At 44.6% G+C, this 23,042-nt stretch overlaps 1 protein-coding gene across 4 annotated transcripts in view; it reads left to right on the top strand.

Moving 5' to 3' along the window:
• The first annotated feature begins 10,694 nt into the window (after nt 1-10,694).
• The window catches only part of FRMD1 (FERM domain containing 1), a 42,916-nt gene continuing 30,568 nt past the window's right edge, over nt 10,695-23,042 (top strand). For 3 of the 4 annotated variants that reach the window (XM_069852253.1, XM_069852252.1, XM_069852250.1), the window contains exons 1-2: nt 10,699-10,774; nt 20,913-21,083. In XM_069852253.1, coding sequence (XP_069708354.1) covers nt 20,988-21,083 — 96 coding nt within the window. In that variant the 5' untranslated portion in view covers nt 10,699-10,774; nt 20,913-20,987. Of the gene's footprint in view, nt 10,775-20,912; nt 21,084-23,042 lie in introns of all 4 variants that reach the window. The other variant, XM_069852251.1, reaches the window with a different exon arrangement.

Here is a 23,042-nt window from a genome sequence, read left to right as displayed (position 1 = left end):
TGGAAGATAACAAATTCTTATCTAGCCTGTTGATCTTTTCTTCAATCGCTGTGAATGTTTCCCACTGCTAACCAAAAGACCAGAAAACAGAGTTTACCCACCTGAAATAAACTCTGAGCTTTCCTGAGGCTAATTCCTTCAGATCCTAATGTGACTGCAAAATAGAGGAATGTGTGACACAGCAAAGAGTGCTCAATACCAGCAGCATTCCTCTGGCTCATCAACACAGCCACCACAGCTCTCATTCCTGGGCTACTGCCTAAACACAAATAAATCTTGGTATTGTTTTTTGTTCATTATCTCATTGTATTTGGCTTCATTCATCAGTTTATCCTCATGTAAGACCAAGTGTAGCTTAATACAGGATGGGTGATGCTATTTAGCTCATGTCCTAGCAAAGAAGAGGTTGCACTTTGCTTAAGTACTCGCAGTGACAAAACAGTATTTACCTTCAGTAAACCAACATCAACAACCAGTAACTGACAATTTCAATAAGGGATCTACCTGTCCTAATGAAGGCTTATGTCCCATGCAGGAGCAATTCTCTAGTCCTCACAATCATCTGCAAGTGCTATCTACAGCCCTAAGTCTTATCCAAATGTATAGGTGGCCTAGCATATTTACTTGGACTCAGGCAAGATTCTTTTTGTCCTACATAATCCTGTCAGGAACTTAAAGGTGTCATGTCAGGGTTTCATATCTAAACGTCTCTCTCATCCCACCTACAACTAATCAAGATACTCTAAATTTTCACTGTTGGCAGTGCAGACCAGTTAAGTCCAGATCTACAAACACTGCTGTCTTATTTATGTGACTAAATTCATTCATGTAATTGAAGTCAGGTGCATATACAGTAGTGCAAGTCTAGACTATTGAGAGTTATTTATGCAGCCTAATTTTAGGAGAGGCAACCTGTACAGTTGCAGAGGGGAGACAGGCCTCCCAGGGCCAGTTAGAAGTAGAGTTTTTTGTTTCTTTCTTGAATTGCCTGATGTGCCTGTTCAGGGTAGGGTGAGAGCAAATGGATGCTGGGAAAGGTGGATATATATGGAGCCCCAACACTCTTCCAGAAGAGAAGAGGCACAGTATGAAAATTTTGAGAATCCCCTCTGCTACATAGCATCTCTGTTGATGTTGTAAGGAACGCAGACTAACCTCCTAAATGCAGATATCCTGCCTTATCCACTCACACTCTCCTGCTTCACATCAGACCTAGCAGGCATAAAATTGATGTTTTAGTAAACCTGATCAAAAAAGGGGAGTTCTGCCGAAAATGTGGTTTACCACAGCAATGTTTCCAGCTGTGGTGTCCCTGCCATCCCTACCATATCCTATGAGAGCAAGGTGTTTCAGTTCAGCAAGTTCTAGTGATAAAAGCAGTTCAACTATTCCACAAGATTAGTTTTCTGGGGTTGGCCAAACACATTAATTCACGCTGCAACTGTACAGTCATTAGGCGGCACACCAAAGAAGCAGCAGAAGCGTATGGCAAAGTGGAGCAGAGCATTCCTTTTGGCTGGGCCAGCTTAGCTGTAACATGAAACCATCCCATAAATTAGTTGCCTTAAAAACAGATAGCAGGAATTTGCTCCCTTGCCACCCAGAAGCAATTCTTAGACCACATGGCAGTGACAAGGTTGGCAGTGTGTCATGCTATCTGCTTGCCTCCTTAGCAGGCCATGACATTCCTGCTTTCAGGTCATGTGTGGGCAACAGAGAACAACCTTTACCATGGGCATCCCCAGTACATCAGTGCCAGTAATGCTCCCCTTCTCTGAGATGTAGGACAAGCATGGATACATACACGTGGATATTTATGCATGAAGTAGAATGACGTGATCAGTATTAAATTATTTTGGAAATAGTATTTTCTATTTCAGAGTGGTGAGCTTCCATGGAAAGAGATAAGATGGCAAAAATGGTGTAGGTATCTGGAACATACCTTCATACATGTTAGTGCAGGGACTCTGAACTGTCTTTCTACACCTGACACATTGAGAAGGTGACAAAGGTACCTCTGTTTACATAAAAGTGCTTTCCCCGCTCATTTTTACCCAGAAGAGTCACAATATGGTAAATGAAAAACCTAATGAGCATGGAGGCACAAAACTGGCATATGCATGGTAAGTGGAAATTAATACCTATCTCTGCTTTTCTTTTAATTCTTTTCAACACAAAACTGATTGAAAAACAATTAGTCATCTAAAAGCAAGACATCTAAAAGCAGCTCATAAAAATATAGGTTAGGCAATATAACGTGCTATGTGCCTTACTTCTCCAGTGGCCTGGAAAAGGGGAGCCTGCAGCCTAAGGTACTTGGTTGAACAGGCTTTGACTTTTCCTGGAACAATCTCTTATAGCAGCTTGCTTACTCGCTCTTATCTACATGACCAAGAACTATATCTGTGGCAGTGTCCAGAGCCCACTCTATACCTTTAGTTGAATGAGACCCACCCCCAGGGAACTCCCTTCCATCCTAGCAAAGTTTCCCTCTGCTAGAGCTCAGCGTTACAGCTGGAGGTGGCAATGGATAACTCTAAAAATTGCTTTCACTGCTATGAGACGAGTATTTCCTCTGTCATTTTAATGGAAGGAACCAGCTATTTTAAAAAATTAAGATTCAGTTCTTTATGGGATTACTTCTAAGATGCTGTGGACATCTTTCACTGGAAAAAAAAAACAACCAAAACTCAACCCTCACCTCTGAACTAGAAGATTTAAAATAATCAAGAGCAGTAAAAGGTTTTATGGGACATAATTGATATATACAAAGAATCTGTTTCTCATCTTTACTTGATGTATGATGACAAGAGATAACCTTGGCATACATAGGATGATTTATTCAGAATTGAAGACAACGAGACACGCTTGCAGTCATTGCAGATTAGTAACCCCTGTGTGTACATTTTTTATTACTTTAAGCTTTTCTTCACTTCCCACCCTTCATCTCCAGCTTTTACTTTGTCTTTGCCTGTGTTGAAATAATGTCCTCTCTAAAGAGGAGAAACTGATCCCACCAAGGATTGTATTTCACAGCCACATTCTTTATTTACAAGCGGTTTTCAGTGTTCAAGACTTTGTATACTTACAAGATACTTCAGTTGTTTTTATAACGCGATGAAATGTTTATAATGTGATGAAATAGGTTTCAGTTCAGAAATACTTTAATAAGGAGAGTTAAAGCAGACATCCTGACACCTCCAGGCAGCCTCTAAAACTATTGCAGTCTGGTGAATTATGATTATAATTCTTGCTATAAGCTTTCAAATCAGCTCTTGATTTTTTTCAGGAACAAGTAATTTTTCCTTCCTGGAGAATGACAAGCTGAAACATTCACTTCTGAGTATATAGTTTTGTTCAGTGAGGGAAAGACCCACCACATGACCTGTAGGGCCAAGGCAAACCCATGAAGAGGCAGGAGCAATTATTACAGGCAACCAAGCCTCTGACCAGAGCAGTGCTACTTGTGATAGGTAGGAACAGAGTAAGTAAGAGGGGAGCTGTGTGGAGCTTGTGGAGCACCGTTAGCTTTGACCCCCATTTTTGAAGGAGAGAGCAAAGCCTGACTAACTCCATCCTGGTGCACCCACCTGCTCAGAAAGTGTTTATTGGCAATAAGGGGAGGCCTAGTTGCCTCTTTATACATTTACTTCAAAACATGCTCTTTGAGTGGAATATATCCCACGTTTCAGGCACTTGTCCTACTGTCACCTCCTATATTGGTTAGTAACAGCACTTTTCCCAGTGATCTTTGTCAGCTTTGCACAGGAAGGTAGCGGACAGGACCTGCACACCTTAGTAATTTTATCCAGAACATGCTGCAGAGAACAAAAGCATTTACGGATTATTTTTTGTTTCTGTGCAGGAGATGCACACAGTATAGTAGAAGATAACTTCTTGTGAATTTCCATAGCTTTTTACATCAGGTAGAGGCAATGCTTCACGTTTGGAACTATTTTGTCCTGTGCAGTGCAAGAAATGGGAAACATGCTTTAGCTAAAGTTCCTACATTTGACCTACATTTGCATTGACATTGTTGCAAACTCAATTTCACTCTAAGATACTAGAGAATATAACTGACTTCTGATTATTATTTTTACTACCCTTCGTTTACAGATTTCACTGGTTCTTCCCTGCCATATTATACTCCACTCTTGCTGCCTAATTTCAAAGCTGTTGCTGCTTTGACATGGCATACCAGTGTTAATACATAACTCATGCGTTTCCTAAATGGGCAGGAGGGAAAAACAGATGAGCAAGAGCAGGGTAAGCACTTGACTGTAATTATATGTGAATAGGCTTAGGTTAGCAGTGATAATGGTAGAAATAGATTTTACGTGTCAGGCTAAATTCATCCTGTGAGTAATTCAAATAATCTTATTGCCATTACTTCATGGAAATGTTCAGCCTAAATGTGGCTTTTTATTCCCTTTCATCCCCGATTTCTCGTGTAAGAAGCAGGATGACACTGCACATAAGTGTATTTATTCTGTTCCCCAGAACTTGCAATTTTTTATCCTCATTTTTGGCTTTCTCCACACTTTTTCCAGTGTTTTCCCATCTAGGAACAGGAATTCCCAAGGCATGGGAATCTGCAATGCTGCCTGGTAGCAGGAGGTAGGGAAAGGGCCGGGGCATTTGCAAGCAGTGGCCTCTGTTCAGCCAATTGTTTCCTGCACGTAGGATTTTGGAGCTTGCGGAGCTGCTCCCGGGCACGTTTCCCTCCCCATGCCCTCCAGACCCCCTCCTTATTCCCCCACCAGAAACACCAGCTCTCCTTTGTGTGAAGGCGTGAGGCGCTCCCCAGGCAGGAGGCTGCAGGCAGGACCCCAGCAGCCAAGATTACATTTCTTCCATTTGCTGGAGGGGGGTGAATCAGAGGGAACACATAAAACATTTTCAAAAAACAGGAAAAGGCAACACTTTTGGCACAAAAAACCCCACAGTGGTTTCATAGAACAGCCTTTCCAGGTTCTACTGCCTCTTTGTCATTACTCTAACACTTCCTGATTGCACGCACTTCCATTATTTTTTCTAGGGAGGAACACAGAAATGCAGATAAGAAATATGAAAAAGCTAAAACACATACATTCAAATGAAAAATAAAATTTGCATTTGATGTCAAAATAGCTTAACCAGGGAATACTGTTCCAAATATTTCAAAAGTTAATAAGATTTTGTAGCCAAAACCTACCCTTCCCCATCATCTAATGGTGTTATTTTTCCTTTTGGTTTAAAAATATTTAAGTAACCTAGAAACAGAAAAGAAAAAAAATACAAGAAAACTATATTACAGAAAGTAATCCTAGTCATGGCAAAAATAAACACCCATCTGAGAGAAAATAAAATCAAGAGAAAAGCCCTTGTGAAACATCTTCAGAGACAGCAGAGGCCATTACTCCTTTGGGAGGTATAGCTTTGGCAGGATTGTTGTTGTTCTTTGGGACTGAGAGAGAAAAACTTGTAGGGAACAGAGAGCAGGAAGGATTTTTTTTATTAAGAAGTGAATGACAACGTGAGTATGTTTGCCATGCAGAGTATGTAATTATTTTAGTGTTGTGATCGAAGCCTAGCACAGATGTTAATTAGCACTGAGAAACCCTGGGCAGAGATTTAACAGCTCTGGCATGGTTTCAAAACCATCTGAAAATAACCGAAACTTCACAGTTCAAACCGCAGTGTGTACTGAAATAAGTAGACCACTCCTGTGTCATTACAGCATTAAACACAGATAAACCCCATTGGGGAAGAGCTGTTACAGACCTATTACATTTTGTTTTATGAAGTACAGGGAAGTGGCGTTACTGAGACCCCAAAAAGGAACTCATAGAAGCAGCATATGCATTTTGTGTGTATTTACCAACTTGCCAGAGCATCCATATAGGTAAAAGTATGTCAAACAGGTCTTATCAGAGTGAATGCGATCTAAACTCATGGCCAGTGACAATGCCATCACTAGCTGTGAGCTCAGGAGGCTGTGCAGGTTTGGGCTTGATTAGAGCTTGGGTTAGGAAATCTTGAAGGTAATGACCCTGGGAATTTGGTCAGAGTTAGAATAAAATCATGAGCTGTAATGATATTAGATGACTTAGTGTTACTGAAAGACTCCATTTCCCTTTAGAAGTAAAATGGAGCTTATGACCATTTTAGTAAATGCTGTCCCATGGACATTGTGCCAAGGGTAAGAGTTACAGCCTCTGTGCTCTCGGGCCAGATTTGATTTATGAATTCATTCTCTTTCTCCATATTCCCCACATGGTTTCCAAAGGTTGTTGATGGAGCAGTGTTAAGCAGCTATTCCCTCACTACCTGAAGGTGTCTCTGTTTCAATTGCAAATGAAAAAAAAAACTTACTGAGGAAGCACATGAGGATCCTCTGGGGTGAAGGATATAATACACAGCATGAATAAGACACCAGACACAATAGGGTATAATGCAATATTTACCATGTCCTCACAGTCACAACCCTAGCACAGCAGCTATCCCACAATTGCCCACAAGCAGTTTAGGGCTCCAGAGCTGTACCTTGGCTTCACTTGCGGTGTGATGTGGTCAAGGATCATCACAAGCACTTGATTTTTATTTAATCTAAACTGGTGTCTCAAACTTCACTAATTATATCTGTACATTGTACACAGCTTTTGGTAAAATGACTAATTATTACTTTTAATGTAGCAAATACTGTTATTAGCATATAAGATACTCTGCAACTTTATTTTTTATTGTTTGCATGCTATTGTAGATAGATTTGATATTTTGCAGGTGAAAAGAAAAGAGAATTCCACATCCCAGAGCTCAAAATTAAACCTGATTTTGCAGCATAATAATCATGAAAGCCCTAGTATGATGAATAGTCCCACTGAAGCAATCGATGATTTTTTAGGAATAAGGCAAGAGCCAGCAAAATCAAGCTCTAACATGCACTGAAAACATCACAAAATAAGGTTTTGCTTCAGCACGTATGCTGACAGAAAGCAGATTATTATCATTTCATGTGTAATACCTATGATGACTGCATACACAAAGAGAAATGCACACAAATAATTATCAGTCCTGCAAAGTGTTGGGTTATAGTTGGAAGGTCTCTGTAACATATGCAGCTGGTTAGTTAAATCTGACTGATTTAAACAAATAACACAGTTCTGCAAATAAACTTTCATGCAAAACAGTGAAGTCATTTTTTAAGGCTCCCTGACTGTCAGCACACTGCAGCAACAGCTAGTTCAAACTTTCTTTAGGATTTATTTCATGCCCTCCTTTCTGTTAATATCCCTGAGATCAATCCTTTCTCTAATGAATAGCTGACCTATTCTTTTTTGATTTGCCATTGATTTCTTCTGCTTACCTCCCCACGCTTTGCCTGTTGATTAAACGCTAGACATAAGGATGCCTCAAATTTCTGACTTCTGAGTCATCCTCTCATGACTTGAACAGCTTGAAGCCAGCTTCAGCTCCCTGAGATCATTAGTGAAAACTTCTTTTGTTTCTGGACCCTAGAAACAACCAATTTCTCTCCAAGCTTAGGTGCTGCTTGTGAATTAGATAATAAACAGCAGCAACAAAATTATCTCCTATACGCTTTACTAAAATTATTGTAAGACAAGGAAAAGGATAATTTACCAAGATTGCAAAAGCAAACCCCAGCTTTCCCCTTTGCACTGGGAAATCTCTTTGTCTACATGCAATGCAGACACAACCAGGAGCAAAGACATCCGCTCATGCAAACTTTTGCTTTTGCGTGGGGACCCTCTGAATTTGGCACAACTCTGCGTGAGACGTAGGCTTACAAAAGGGGCTCTATTTTCTGAATTAAGGCACTGGTTTATAAGAACCCTTCCACAAATCCCCCTCTCCAGCTTCTACTTTACAGAGCAAGCTGCATGAAATTGCTTATCTGCACTACAAGAAGGAGAGCTGGAGTTGACGCTTTGCAAATGTGCAATGGTATTTCCTTGGAACACAGATATCTTCAGTCTCGAACACTTTGATGTCTCCTTCAAAAACAAACAGGCTTACACTATCTCCATTTTCCTGCAGTTCTGATGTTTCTCAAGATGCTGTTTGTTTTCTCCAGGGTGACACACAAAGTCTGCCAGTGCTAGGAGACCAGCTATGCAGGCTGATTACTGTATTTATAATTAGGGTAATCATACCTGACATACTGTATTATATTCCATTCTGACTGAGGCTAGACTGGGAGCATTGGCTGCACACAACCCACACTTTTCTTACTCTCTCACTCAGGTTCTGTGGGAAGGAAATACAGCCCTAAGGTGAAAGCCCTAAGGTTTCTGGTGGGAATGACAAGGACAGCAGGTTAATGTGGTGTGCCATGAAGCACACCCCTGTCTCAATAGCCTATATGTGGTCCTTTGCTCCTGAGATAGCTAAAGGACCTTGTCACAGAAAGCTGAGCTAGGAGCTTGTAAGCAAATGTAATATTTACTTTTTCAAATTATCAAAACCCAGAAGCATGCTGCAACTGTTCAGAGCTCTTTGCTAACATTTCGAGTTCTCTACTAGCTGTCAGGGCATGACAGAAAGTCCTGTGATCAGAGCACTGCGCTGGATCTGCTGCAGGCTTCATGTATGGCGTTGGGAGGGTTAAATAAGAACAAGCGCAAAAACAGAGCTACACTTGGGCTCCAAATTGCATTCAGTCCCACAATGCGTGCTGTAAAGTAAGTGAGGAGACATAGGTGGTGATATTACAAGATTCTAACTCCAGCACTAGCTGGACCTCTCCATGAGACAATCTAAGACACCAAAATGTCAGACCACCCTTCCAGAAAAAAAAAAAAAGCTGTCATTTTCTGTCCCCTTTGTGAATTCAATCATCTTAGCAGTCTGAACTGCTCCAGTGATGGCACAGCCAGCGTGTGCACCAGAAGATGCTACAGCCACCAGCAAAGGAAGTGAAGGATACAGAAGGCTGAAGATGGGAAGGAGTAAAAAGGAGAGGACAGTGAGGCATCTTTTTATGGGCAGAGGGGAGCTGTCATGCCAGTTCAGCTGCCCATGAAATCACAAGTTAGACACCTCAGAACAGCATTTAGAAACAGCTGGCATGCTAGAGGGCAACTCAGCAAGTCAACCTAGGCTTAACAAAAGGACAAACCGTGAAGGACTTAATCTTGGTCACTGGGGTTCACCTCTATCCCACAGCCTTGGAACCATTCCTGAAATGAGCAGCCTACACATTTGCTCAGATAATGAGTAAGACATCAATATTTTCTCTCAGAAGACCATGGTGGGAAGAGAAAGGGTGGGCAATGAGTTGTCCCCTGCGCTCACAGAGCAGCCTCACTATTACAGTCCAGCTGGGAAAACGTAGAAGTATATTGTCATCCATGCTGAAATTCTATCCATTCTCGTGTCCAACCTAAAACACAGGAGAAAAACTTGAGAGCGAGGATTGGTGACCTGATGCCCTGCTTCCTCCACCCTATCAGACGGTCTTGTCACACCAGCAAGTCAGGCTTGATCTCATGTTCCCTTCCAGGCAAATTTCAACTCTTTTTCTGCAGAGCCATGCAACACTGCACAAAACCCTTCCCACTTGGTCCCCGTACAGCTTGCTGTCATCCTAGTCCCCATGCAGGCTGCATCCCCCAAAACAACTGGATATGTGGGGAAACTTTTCAGCAGGCTGCTTACGAGGGAGAGGGAGCAGGAACAACACTGCAAAACTTGAGAGGATGTTGGTTGTCTTTTGGAAATTTACTACATTGGAAAGCAAATTATATAGAAGAGCGAGGGAAGATTTCTAATATACAACACAGCAGCTCCTTCCCAATCTCACTGCCTCCTGCACTCAGACCCGTGCTCTGTGTTTCCAAATCTGACCTTGCCTCTTCAACTATATGTTTTTTATGCTTTTCACGATTTCCTACCCCACCAGCACTGCTCAGCCAGCCTGGTTACAGCAGAGACACTGGGACTGAGCCCTTGTGCCTTGCTCTGACCGCTCGTAATTATTGCTCTCTGCAGCCACCCAGGAGGAGGTTGTAGAGAGGGGGATGCTGGTCTCTTCAACTGAGTAACGGGTGATAGGATGATAGGCTTCAAGTTGCACCGGGGGAAGTTCAGGTTGAAAATTAGGAAAAAATTCTGTACTGAGAGCGTGGTGAAGCATTGGCACAGGCTGCCCCGGGAAGCAGTGGAGTCTCCAGCCCCCCAAGGGTTCCAAAAACGTATAACATGGTGCTTCAGGACCTGGTTTAGTAGGCAACGGTGCTGTTGTGGTGATGGTTGGACTCGAAGATCTAAGAGGTCTCGTCCAATCTTAATGACTCTATGATTCTGTAATGAGAATTTCACCTGCGGAGACCTTATCGCAGTCAGCGCAGAGGACGGAGCACCCTGCCAGGAACACAACCGTTCCCAACCAGGGACAAACCCCCTGCTATCCACACCCGCACCCCTCTCGCTCCCCGGGTGCCCCCCCCAGCCTCCCACCGCCCCTGCTTTGCGCTCAGCGCCCTGTGCGGCTCAGCGCCCCCGCCCCCCACCGGCCGCGGCGTTGATTGGCAGCCGAAATAGCCAATCCGCGGCCGCGCCTCGAGATAGCCCCGCCCACCTCCCGCTGTGTTGGCCAATCGGATGAGGCGGCGGCGCGGAGGGGCGGAGCCAGCCCCGGCGGTCCCGGGGAGGGGAGGGGGCGTGCCCCGCGCTCCCACCGCGCCTCCTCCGGGGCCCCGGGACACCGCCTCGCTCGGCGCTGGATGCCGTCCCGGAGGGAAAGGCGGAGACCCGCCGTCGGGGCGACCCCGCGGTGAGTACGCGCGGCTCCCGCGTCCCGCCGGCAGCGGAGGAGCGCGCCCCGGTGAGCTGCCGGGGACAAAGGACGGTCCCCTGGTCCCCGGGTCACCTGCCCCCGGCGGGTGGCGGGGAGCGGCGTTTGGAACGGAGAGCCGGGGGGAGCGGAGGGGAGGGCGCTGGGCAGGGGGCCCGCTGCCCGCGGAGCTGCGGGAGGCGCCCGGCGCGGCTGCGGGTGCGGCGGGGGCTGCGGGAGCCGCTCGGGGCTTCGGCGGAGAAGGGCGGTCGGGATGCAGCCTGGAGCGATTTCTGGTCTCTAGGAGTTTGGCTGTCGAGGCAGCGCTGAGCGCGGAGCTGTGACTCCCGGTAGGAAGGAGCTGGCTGGGAGTGTGAGGGGACGGGGCTCTGGAAGAGTTCTGGAGTCGCGGCAGATTTCTTCGTCCCTCGCCGTTGTCGTCTGCCGCTAGCGGGTCTCGGGGATGCTAGAAGATGATGCGGTGCTGGGTTGCGCTCCCTGGCTCGGCGATACCTCCGTTTGCGCGATGGGAGAGACCCCCCGGCACGCTCCGGGGCGTTTGGCCGCGTCCCGGAGCCCTCTTGGGGACAGAAGGTGGCCCGGGTCTGGGATGCTTCTCAGCAGGCGCTTGCTTGGCTGCCACCTGCCTTGCAGGTGCTGAGGGAGGGCGGTGCGGGGCGGCGTTGGGACCGGCGAGGGACGGGTCCCTGCACGCTGTGACACCTCAGACAGAGTGAGCTGTGGGAGGCAGGTAGCCGAGCACCTGGACCCCCTCCAGTGCCTGCTGCCGTGAGCCAGGGGCTGGGCAGGGGCATCCTACAAAGCTGCATCCTCGGGGTGCTCCGACTCTGGGGGCAGGCTTTTCACCTATGGGCACAGGGCAGGAGTTCCCGAGAGGTGCAAGTGTATGGGGAGGGGGGAAGGAAAAAGTCTCCCTACTTCATCATGGCCTCAAGCTCCGCCAGGGGAGGTTCAGGCTGGACGTTAGGAAAAAATCCTTCACAGAAAGGGTCATTGGGCACTGGAACAGGCTGCCCAGGGAGGTGGTTGAGTCACCTTCCCTGGAGGTGTTTAAGGCACGGGTGGACGAGGTGCTAAGGGGCATGGTTTAGTGTTTGATAGGAATGGTTGGACTCGATGATCCGGTGGGTCTCTTCCAACCTGGTGATTCTATGATTCTATGGTACATTGTTTCTCCACCTCTTGAATTCTTTCTTGGTACTGATTTACAGGGAAAGGCTCTGGATTTCCCGTGCTGAGAAATCGTCATCCTCTGCATCGAGAAATGTTTCTCCTGCCGCTCGCTGATGGGCTCTCAGGTTAACTCTCCCCAGTGTCATTTAAAATACACATCTGTGTTTTTCCACCACACCAGGAAGCTGTAATGTGCTGTCTGAACCTTGTCCCTTTTTCAGACAACCACCCTGATGCCCCAGCCTTAACAATAAATGCTTCCAAAGCATAGCACATTTTCCTGGAGAAAATAATGAGGATGTATTTCTAGCACTCATGATGTCTGGAGTAATGTTTTAAAAAAAAAAGAAAACGAACCAACTTTTTGGACGTGTGTTTCCCATTCATTTGTTTAGCTTTAATCTTTTTTTCCTTTGTTTTTTTTTTTAATTTTGTTCCTGGAAAACTTGGAAGGGCAACAGAATGCCTTGGCCTCACTCTGTTGTTTATTCCTCTCATTTAATTGTTATGCACTCTTAAACAAAGTGTTCTGTTTTCAGCACTGATAATGTTGAGAATCTGCGTTGTAGTCAATGTTTTGGCTTCAGATGAGCAGTACCAAGTCAGAAGAAAATGGAATCCAAAAGAGGGGAGAAAGTGGGGTTTTTTTGCAGAGATCACCTTAAGAAATAAGAAGGGCAGGGGGAAACTGAAACAATAAAAAGGTATTACAAGTATAAACCATACAAGTCTAGAAAATGCTATTGAAGAACATGAGTTGTAGTGATTCTTTTCAGTGGTTTGCCAAAAAATACACTCTGTGTTCTTTGGACATCTTTTTTTCCCTAGGGATTTTTGTTGTTGTTAACTAAATTTTTATATGAATGGGATGACACCAGCGATGAATAAATTTGCATCACCTTTTCTTCCCTGAAACAAAAAAAAAATAATCCTAAACCAAACAAGAACAATTTTATTTACTTGTGTTTTTCTGATTTAAGTCTTTTTTCATAAAGGAAGTATAAGGAAATAAAGGCCACATAATTCTGATTTTGGGTTTGTTTTTTTTTTCTTTTTTTAAAAAAAGCAGAGCTGATAGTTCTTAAAGCTACAGCACTGTTTTCTGTTCCCACCACTAGAGGTAAAAAGTGTATTAATCCAATGGCTAATTCTGTATCATTTAGCTTTTGTAGTAGTCATCCTACTGTTCATCCAATGCAAGACAATATAAATTACTTGCATGCCTACTGTGCTTCAGGTTACACTTTTCTTGCAGAAAGTCCTGTGCTTCTGCACCACTTCTTGACTATCTTGGTGTTTAGCAGAGCTACCTGAATTTGCAGTGTGTGGTTAGTAACTGAACACAGACCAACAGTGGTCTTGGCCCAAAAAAAGTCCTCTAATGAGGACAAGAGTTCTTGTATTAAAAATACAGCACTGTCTGTGAAGCTATTTTTCTGTCCTTTTTCTTTTTTTGGGCCATATCTTCACATTTCCCCATTGCTTTGCTCAAGGTGATGTCTGGCAGTACTGTGTGCAGCCTCTGACGCTGCATCTAATTATAAAGACCCTGGTATTTTTGTTAGTTTTGTCAAAGTATTGGCAGGTGGGCATTTTCACACCTGTAATTGAAGCAAGCTGTGTTCCAGGTGGAGTTTTATCCTTTCTAGTAGCCCCTCCACTTTACATAAATCCATATTCCTCTCTGCTCTGAATATGCTCTGAAACTGAAAGAGTTAGAAGCAGACTGATGCAGAAGCTGGCTATGTTGGTCTGAATATTTAGACAGTGATTCAAATGCCATGAGATCAGCAGTGGACTTTCTCCTTCCTCTGGGGAAGTAAGCCAGTTAGGGTTTTTTTTTTTTCCACCTGGTTATTACTGGTAGTAAAACTATTCCTTCTCAGTGGAGTTGTTTACGTGATATATTGGTAAAAGCATGTCTGTTCTTACTCATCCTGCAACTCCAGATTTGTCCTCTAAAGTTATATTTATGCATTTCTGTTTTTCTTTTTAATGAAGATTTCATAGTCTTATTGTTTCTAGAACTGCTACAAGATCTTGGTGAGAGCAGGAAACAAAGGAAGAGTTTATTCACGCTTTTTTTGACAGCTCTGCAAAATATTTCAAGAGTCTTCATGATCTGTTCCAATTGAGTCCAGTCCAGCTCAAATACGAAAATATCATCACTGCAGAATAATTTCTGCAAAGCTAGTCTTGTAAAAGAGTATCTCTCAGCTCTTGTGCTTAAGGCAAGAGTATAATAGATCTGCTTGGAAGAAATCCTGTTTATAGCCTCTGTAGACTTCAAGAAAGGAGTATGTTCCCAGTTGGAGTACTGACCAATAGGCTTTTGGGTCATGAGACCTCACATGTGCAATTTGCATGATACAGGAAGATGCTTCTCTCTTGAGTTGGTAGTAGAGACCCTGTCTTGCTGCTGCTCTCCCTGCACTCCTGAGCTGCATGGCAGTTAACAGTGGCAGGGAAGGAAGCCTCTCTCTCTTATTTTCACGTTGTGGTACTTAGACTATGGCATTTTTTTAGTGCATTCCTGGCTCTGCATATGTATGCCCATGAATGAGCTTCCTGTAAGGGTCCTTCTCAAAAGGGATGTGCCCATCTGTCTGAGTGGAGGCAAACTTGCTGTTGCAGAGTGGCTATTGAAGCAATTCAGTTCCCTTAATCTTTGCAAGATCTCATGCCATGCTCTTGGTCATCCAGCTGAGAAAACAGAGCTTGTGCTTCTAAGCAGGCTTCCTCTGCAGCTGCTTTATGCACACTGTAATGGATATTGAGGCTGGCTCATGCCAGTGAACCATATTTTACTGATTCTTTCTTATGCTTCTGCATTTACCTAGGCCAGTCAATAACTTCGGTTGCTACTCACTCATGAACTTTAACTAATCTGCTTGATTTATGAGGAAGTCCTGTAAGCTATCAGTGATCAGTAAACAAGTCCATTTATAGATTATGCAGAACTAAACAAATTCATTGTAATGAAAAGCTTCGTGATAGCAGTCAGACATAATAGGGTACGTGCTACTGGCTTTACCAATCAATGAAAAGGCAGGATCAGTTGACACGCTGGTCTTCCTGTATTGCCAGGAAAAAGGCACGCAGGAAAGGAGATGCATGTTGTAGTTGCAGACTATTGTTTGGGTATTGTTTACAGCATGTACACTGTTAAGTTTTGCATATGCTTCTGCTGAAATAATGTATTTTAAAAGGCTGCATGTTTCTGTGTACAAAAATTCAAAGGCACTTTCCATCACTTGGAAGTGATGGAAAAATGGAGTCCTTATGAGAACTTAATTCATCCTTTTTTGCCTGGAGCCTTTAGTACTTATTGTTGGTTTCTTTCAAAAGGCTCCTGAATTCAGTTTTGGTTTCAAGGAAGGATTAAGCCCAGTTGATTCATGCTGGGCTCTCCTCACAGGGTGCAAACTGCTAAGGAGCCTCTTTTCATCCTGTAGGAGAGCTGGATGGAAGCATGGTCCTGCTGCCCTGCATGGTCCTGCCATTGTGCTTGCATGCACTGTAGGAGCGCCTCCTTTGGTGTTCTGTCCTCAGCTAAGCAATTTTCCTTCTTGAGGACTAGTTAGCAGCAGTAAGGTATGTGTTCCCAAAACCGTGCATCACTCTTATGTGGTTATCAGAGCATGCTACCATCCCTGGGGATGAGAGTTGTGCTCTGTCTTTGAACTCTAGGACTAGGGCAACCTACGGACAAAGCAGCATAGCAGTGTGGTCCAGGGTTAGGAATGGATGCCCCAAGGAATTTTGAGAGAGCCCCAACTTGCCATGTTGTGGCAAGTGCAGAGCAGAAGAGTTACAAACTCAAGAGCACGTTTCATGTTCTAGCGCTCACTCATGCTGCTTAAATTGAGGGAGTAAAACTTCGCAGCAGGAAGGTGGAGTGTGGGCAGTCATGCCTAACTAAGAGCTGTGTCTAATCCTGTGATGAAGACTAACAAGAAAGCATTTTCCTCTCCATTGTTAAAGCTCGGTGTCACCAGGGAGTATTGCTTGTACAGGAAGAAAAGAAAAAGGATGTCCCTTGGTGCCTTAAGACCACTGTTCAGCCATTTCTCCCTCTGTCCCAAAAAGTATGGGGTGATGGCTAAGTCTGCTAGGACTCTGTAGCCCTAGTGGTTTTGGAGGCATATCCCATTGTACCTTTTGAAAATCCTAAAGGAAAGATGGAATCCAAGTCCACATCCCATCCCTGCAAAAAGACTGCACTCAGATCTATCAGGTGTTGCTAGCAGGTGGAGAAGGCCTGCTGCAGTTGCATTTCTCACATCTGTGAACTGAAAGCCAGTTGTCTTTGCTGCCAGTGTTGCATCTGTTCTATGGCGAAGCTACATCAGTTCTGGCATCCAGTCCTTCAGAGCACCCAAGTGACTGGTAAATGCTGTAGTATTCCTTATTCAATGGCTTTGACTGAGGGCTTCCTACTAAGTAGTCTTCAGTGCTTGCACGCAGGTGTGTGTTCTACCCTACAGGCAGTGTGTGGACATCAAATTCAATACCTTACCTCCTTGTGGCATCCTTGCCCTTGGCTGTGTCGTGCTAGTCCTGGAGTGATGCTGAGGCAAATAGATTTGAAAAGTCAACGTGCTTTTGGGAATTCGCTGCAGAACATGACCTAGTTGTGCTGGCTGCTGGTTGCAGGTGGCGCTTTTCACATCATCTACAGCCATGACATAAAGCTATTTAGCTTCAGTCTTTTTTTCTGCCCTGCCAAGCAACTTCTCCCCTGCTCCCCCCTTGACTGATGCCTCTTTCCAGAGAAATTTTCATCATCTTAGGAATAGTCAAAGGAGGTGGGTGGGGTCTTGAAGTTGCTGAGAAAGGCTAATAAATGCCGTCATTACTTTTCTACTTGCTCTGACTGTTTATTACTCTGTTTTGCAGATAGTACTGCTGCCCTACAGTATGCCTCTGAGGGGACAAAATACCTGGAAAGTGAGGGAGGAGGGGTGGAGTCAGTTTTAAGGCTTTCATCGTCAGTATGAGGCTGCTCAAGTGTGGGTTGCTGCTAAAGGAAGGTTTGTTTTCAGGCAGTTGTCTGTCTGTCTTGCTGCAGGACTGCCTTGATTAAAGCTGCTTAAGCTGATTGTGAAGCCGCAGCCTAGGAATCTAGTTGTCTTAGAAGCCTAAGACAACTGATAGTGTCTGGAAAACGTTAAAAAGAGTCTTAATGCTTTTGGACAGTTTTTAGTGGGGCTCCATAGGGCCACTCTGGGAAGGTTTCATCACAAAGACGGTTAAAGCTCATTTTCTGTCAGCTGTAGAAATACCACCTTTCCTAAGATGTTTCATTGTAATAAACCTTACAAACCATATTTCTTTTTGAGAGAAGTACAGAATTACCTCTTTTTCTCGATAGATGAAGACTGTTCTGTTTTGCTGCTTTGAGTTGGTAGGTGATTGCTTCATCCCTTTGAGATGTGGCTGTGGCAGTACCTGGAGGCTGAAATCAGGATTAGGCTGCAGTTTGCAGTGGTCCCACAGAGTGATGTGTAAAATATAGCGGTCCTTGTAAAGCTACACCACATGCTGTTTGGATAAGACCTTCTTCCAGACAGGTTGGCTGTGGCATGGCCCCAAATTTGGAGGTGGCAGGTCATCCTCATGCTATTGTGTGTACTGGCTGTGCAAGGTAGTTTAGCTGGCTGTCCCACCACTATCTGAAGCAGTCTCCTTCCTCCTCATCCTCCTCCCTTGGAGGGCTCTGCCACTATTAGCCCTGTTGCTTAGGCAAACCTCAGCTATTCCTGCTTTGACCCAGAAAATGCTGAAGTTCTGCTCTGGTGCTGGGGGGGTGCTCATGGGGTCATGGAGAAAGGAGGAGAAGATTAGGGGACTTTTTGTGGCTATATCTGAGTTTTTCTGTCAGAGAAGTCTTGAAATTAATGATAGGTGTGTTTTCCAAAGCTCTAGTGCACGTGTGTTTATATAAAGTAAACAGTGCTAAATAAGCTGTGCCATCACTCTGAGCCACTAATAAGCCTCCTGACTGATACCAGAAGAGTACAAATAAATAGTGCCTTTGACTGTTTCATTGATAGACTGCGGGGGCCTTTGACGAGGCAATTACATCCAAAATGCACTTCTCCAGGAGCTAAAACATGAAGTGTTGTTATTTGACAAAATAAAACAAAACCAAACAACCTGTAGGGTGTCCCAGAGCGATGATTGACTTTAGCTTTTATTAATTCATCTGCAGTGCATTTGCTGGAGCTTTCAGGGTTTAATTGAGGTTAAGAGGTTGGAATCTGTGGTAAACAAAAGAATGGCATATGGGCAGCCTGAAATTGTGTATGTTTAAGTAAGAGCATTCCTTCTGGCCGCTTGTTTTCATTGGGCAGTTACTCTTGGCTCACAACTTATGGTATTTTTTTTTTTTTTTAAAAAAAGGTGTAAACACGTAATGCTAGAAAGTTAATGATTTATTATGTTTTATCACATCCTAACATACCTCTAAAGAAGAGAAGGCTGAGCTGGGCTTGTTTGACCTCCCCCTTCAGATTAAGGACGTTGCTTCTTTAACCTCTTACCTGCTGTGGAGTCCACGAGTTCATTCGTTTTAAAACGTAAGAAGAAAAACAACTTCTCCCTGTCCTTTTTCACTTCCTTGCTTCCAGAGGCCACAGGTGTTCTCCTTATAATTCAAATGGGGAAAGTAGGTGTGAGACAGAGGAAAAGGGAAGCTTTGTTTTATAGGCACTATGGGGAAGTGGGATTCAGTTTCTTCAGTTATCCGCAGAAAATTGTGTGTGCATTTTTTTTCTTTGTTGCTTCGTTGTCCCATTTTCAATTCTGTAACGAGCCACACGAACATCTTCGCTGGTTGTGATCTCCCCTTGCAAGTGGGAATGTGTACCAGCCAGGACAGCCGTTTGACAATTAAGACAAACCTCCTTATGTTGGAAAGTCTGATCTCATACTCTGAGATTTTTATGCTGCTGATAAAGTTTATGGCGCGTATGACATCAGTTGGCAATAATAATGGTGACTTGTTGCCCTCAAGTCATTCTGTAGACATCTGTAATTTATATACAGCTGTTAGTGGTGTGTAGCCTGGAGCCTAAGAGAGCTCATCGGTACAATTAAATCGATAAGAGAGGTTGAATAGGACTTTTTCCTTAAATAGTTCATTTTATAGAAGCTTTCACCTGTCCCAGGGAGTCAAATGTCTTTTCTGCTTGCTTATAATTTAGAGCAATCTCCTTTTAAAAACTCCTAGTTCTTGTTTAATTGAATTCTGATCTTGAAAACAAGTGAAAATAATAGCCTTTAATAACCCCTTATTTTCATTATTAGAGTAATGCAATTTTTGTATATTTCTGTTTCATAAGAAAAGCTCTACCTAAGGAACTTTTATCAAAAAATGTTTTATTGAGATGCATTGTATATGCCAACCCAGGGAAGGGATACATGGAACAGCTAGTGTACTTGCAAGAAGGCATTTAAAGATCTTTTTATTGTATTTTATTTTAAAAAAACCCACATTTTTTTAGTACAGAATTGAAGGGAGATTGGTAAATCCAGGTTCTTTTTTCTGTACTATACCTTGTTTTCCCATGACAGCTTGCATTTCCCCATCTCCTAACCAAGAGTTTGATTCCATCACGTTTTCCCCTGAAACAGGACAAACTTAAAACTTAACATGTAATGCACGTGTGTATGTGCATTTATATATACAGGTTTGCATGTCATGTGGCAGCCTTATATGACCTGCTTCCTTGCGGCTTGTCATCTCTGGTCCTTAAATCCATTTGGGAGGATGAAGGAAAAGCTCTTGCATCCTTTCACAGCTTGTCTCCTGAAGGTGGGCTGTGCCATCATCAGTGAGCAGGTGGTAGCAGAAGGTGGCAGTGGCAGAGTTGGTGCATTTGGCTGCCTTTGCTGGGATTTGTGCCCATCCCCAGGGTGTGGAGTCTCTGTGAGCAGTGCTGGTGTCAGGCATCCAGGTGTTGCTGCTGGAAGGGAGTCCTGCCAGGGTGACTTAGTTCAAGGCAGCTGTGGTTTGTTGGCTTGCATCGAGCCTTCTGTGTGAAATACCACAGACCCCATAACCTGTTGGTCTCCCATCAGTTCAGTTCTCTGCTGTTGTGGGTCCCCAACCCACCCTCGAGGGGTTGCTCCCCTTCCTGCAGGATTTGTGAGGTGCCACAGGATGCTTCCTCACCCTAGAGAGTGCCTGAGTGGAGAGGGCTTTAAATAAAATGTCACAAATTCCTGAGGAAGCTGTATCTAATCGAGCTACAGCATGATATGGACTACTTAACTTTTGGGCATAATTTAAATTTCTGTTTCTTAGTTCTGTTATAACTTCAGCTCTAAGATGCTTATGTAACTTGGGCTGAGCCCTTGGGAGGAGGTGAGCAGTGCTTGTCTCACAAAAAATGTGAAACAATGGCTCAGCCTGGTGAGTTTGTGTTTCCACCTCCTTTAAGTTAAGGTGTAGAGGATTTGGGTTTGGTGGTTTCCAAGGGACTAGGAGTGGAGAGATTGGGAAAACTACTCAGAAGTCCTCTGCTCTGACATGTGCCTGCTGATGGCTCACTGAAACCTCCACTTTGGGAAGGAGCAACATACTCAGTTGAAGGACAGGGTGCTCTCCCCTCCCTCGTGAGTGCTTTTGGGAAGTGGTCTGTGGTGTCATCTGCCTTATCCTTTATGCGTGTCTTAATCTCTAGTCTTGTTTGTTATTCTAGAGACCTAGTTGCTTTATGGCACTCACCTGGGACTCACAGGCCATTTAAAGGTTGACTCTGCCTGGTTTGTGCTGTGATGCTGGTGGAAACATTGACCACGGTGCTGTAAAGTGGATGAGTGTTTTGTTCATGGGTTTTATTTTAAACATCAAGGAGGAAATCTTCCTGTCCAATGCATGGCGCGGGCTGCTCCCAGCACCGGCAGGAGCATGACACTGATGCTATCACCTTCTCAGCAGGTTTGTGGGATGAAGGGAGCTTGACGCCTGCCCGGAGAGGAGACCCCGCCAGCCCTCACGGAGCTGCCCACCATGAGCAGGGTGCTGCTGGCCAGCAGGATGCAGCCGGAGAGCCGGAATGTCTGCGTCTTCCTGCCCACCCGGGAGCAGTTCAGCCTAGCCGTCGGGGTGAGTGGTCGGGAGCAGGACTGGGAGGTCGCAGTGTTGTGACTGTTCAGTTTTGTTAGCTCTCATTGTTCTCCTAAAAGCCTGGTGCTGGTCTGCTGACCGAAAGGCTATTAGCCAGCTTAGGGTAATTGGTGCTCCATTTTCTAATTGGGCAGCTTCAACTCATTTGTGGAGCGCCTTGAAAGTCCTGGTTGTTTTAGGCTTGGGGGGCGGGTGGGTCCCTTCTACTCTTTTTTTCTCTGTTATTTTCCTTTTTGTTATCAGCTCTGAGTGATTTTGCCACTAACAATAAGCTGACTATTTTTAAAATTAAAAACAAAATGCCTTGACAACTTAGCAGGCATGCCCAACCCGTGACGTTTGCTCTGCTGCTGTAGCTATTTCTGGTTTCAATAGTCTGCCGATCCCTTCTAAGACTCTGAGGCAGAGTAAACAACCATTGAGGGTTTTTCTCCCTCATTTGAGTACTTGTACACACAAAAACTAGAGGTAAGTTGCTTCATCTCTTTGATTGCCACTTCAAATGCATAAGTGTGTGCATGAGTGACAGCAGAGCCAGGTCAGCTGGCAGCCCGACATGGCACGGTGTCCACCACAGTGCGGTGCCTCTTTGTGCAACACCGGTTACTCCTTGAACTTGTGAGAAACTGAGCTGACACAGGTATTTCACGTTCAAACAACAAGCTAGCCTCAAAGATAAGTGCTTTCTTGTGAGCGTGTGCATGCACTCGTGTGCACGGGGAGGTTTTACTTTGTTTTGTGGGGTTTTTTTGGGGGGCGGGGGGGAATGAGGGAGGGGAGAAGACAGTTGAGGTGAACTGTTATTTTAAGCGCTTAATTGAAATGATGGCTATTAAAAGTATGCATGCTAATCTTCAAAATCCACATAGGAATTTCCCTACCTGCTGTGTTTAAGTGTGGCATCGTGAACTGAAACAGTCACGAGGGCTGGATGGAACTAGGCTTTTAACAGCAAAATCTGGGTTGCTCTGCTTCTAGGTCATCAGTTCAAACCCAGCCTATCTACTGCCCCAGAAGGTCTTTGCAATCTGCTGGCTTTTGTAAAGCCACAAAATGATCATTTAATTAAGTTCTTGGCAGCAGGTGCACAGGCCAGGGTAATGGTCCGTTGCCACTGACCCTATATCTCACCACCTTCGAGCTTTTATCAGGGAGCCTAAAGATCCGAGATAGCAGAGACAGTCTTGCCACAGGGAAAGTGTGGACTGGTGTGCAAGAGGGCGGCATGCTGGCATGGCTGTTGCCATTGCCACTTCTCACTGCACGCGTCCCTGAGCTGGGCACACAGGTGTTCCTCCACCGCTGGGTCATGGTCCACTGTGTTAAATTTAGGCAGTGCTTAGACCATATGTTAAATCCTGGATTCCTGCAATTTATCGTAAAATCATAGAATCATTTAGGTAGGAAACGACCCTTAAGATCGAGTCCAACCATAAACTCAACACTGCCAAGTCCACCACTAAACTGTGTTCCTAAATCCCCACATCTGCATGTCTTTTAACTATGTCCAGGATATTTAATAAGCATAAGAAACAGTCTTTTGCATTGAGTGCTGGCAGGGATGGAGGGAAGGTGCTGTGTGTTCCCCCTTCCCATTCCTGCCTACTGCCCCTCCAAAGAGACGGGGCACCTTGAGCATTGCTGTCTTGTCCCGTGGAGGGGTCCCTGTTACCTTGTTAGCACTTTTTTTCTGCTTCTTGTGTTGGTGGCTGGGAAGTTGGGAAAATATGTATATGGAGGTGCCTGTGCGTGAAAGGAAATAGCTGCCTGGGCCAAAACATGAGATCTCAATGCACAGTGTGTCCTAATTGCATAGAGAGTGAAACATGACCTGTTACAGCTGGGCAAGTCACCAAAACCAGCTTTTCATTTGGCTTCTGTCTTCACCACAACACCCCTTCAAAACAACAACAAAAGTTAAGATTTTGCAGCTGGAGA

Source organism: Phaenicophaeus curvirostris, chromosome 2 (assembly GCF_032191515.1).
Source record: "Phaenicophaeus curvirostris isolate KB17595 chromosome 2, BPBGC_Pcur_1.0, whole genome shotgun sequence".
Taxonomy (NCBI): Eukaryota; Metazoa; Chordata; class Aves; order Cuculiformes; family Cuculidae; genus Phaenicophaeus; species Phaenicophaeus curvirostris.
The sequence above is the reverse complement of the archived record's forward strand: the minus strand, read 5'-3'. Positions and strand labels throughout refer to the sequence as shown.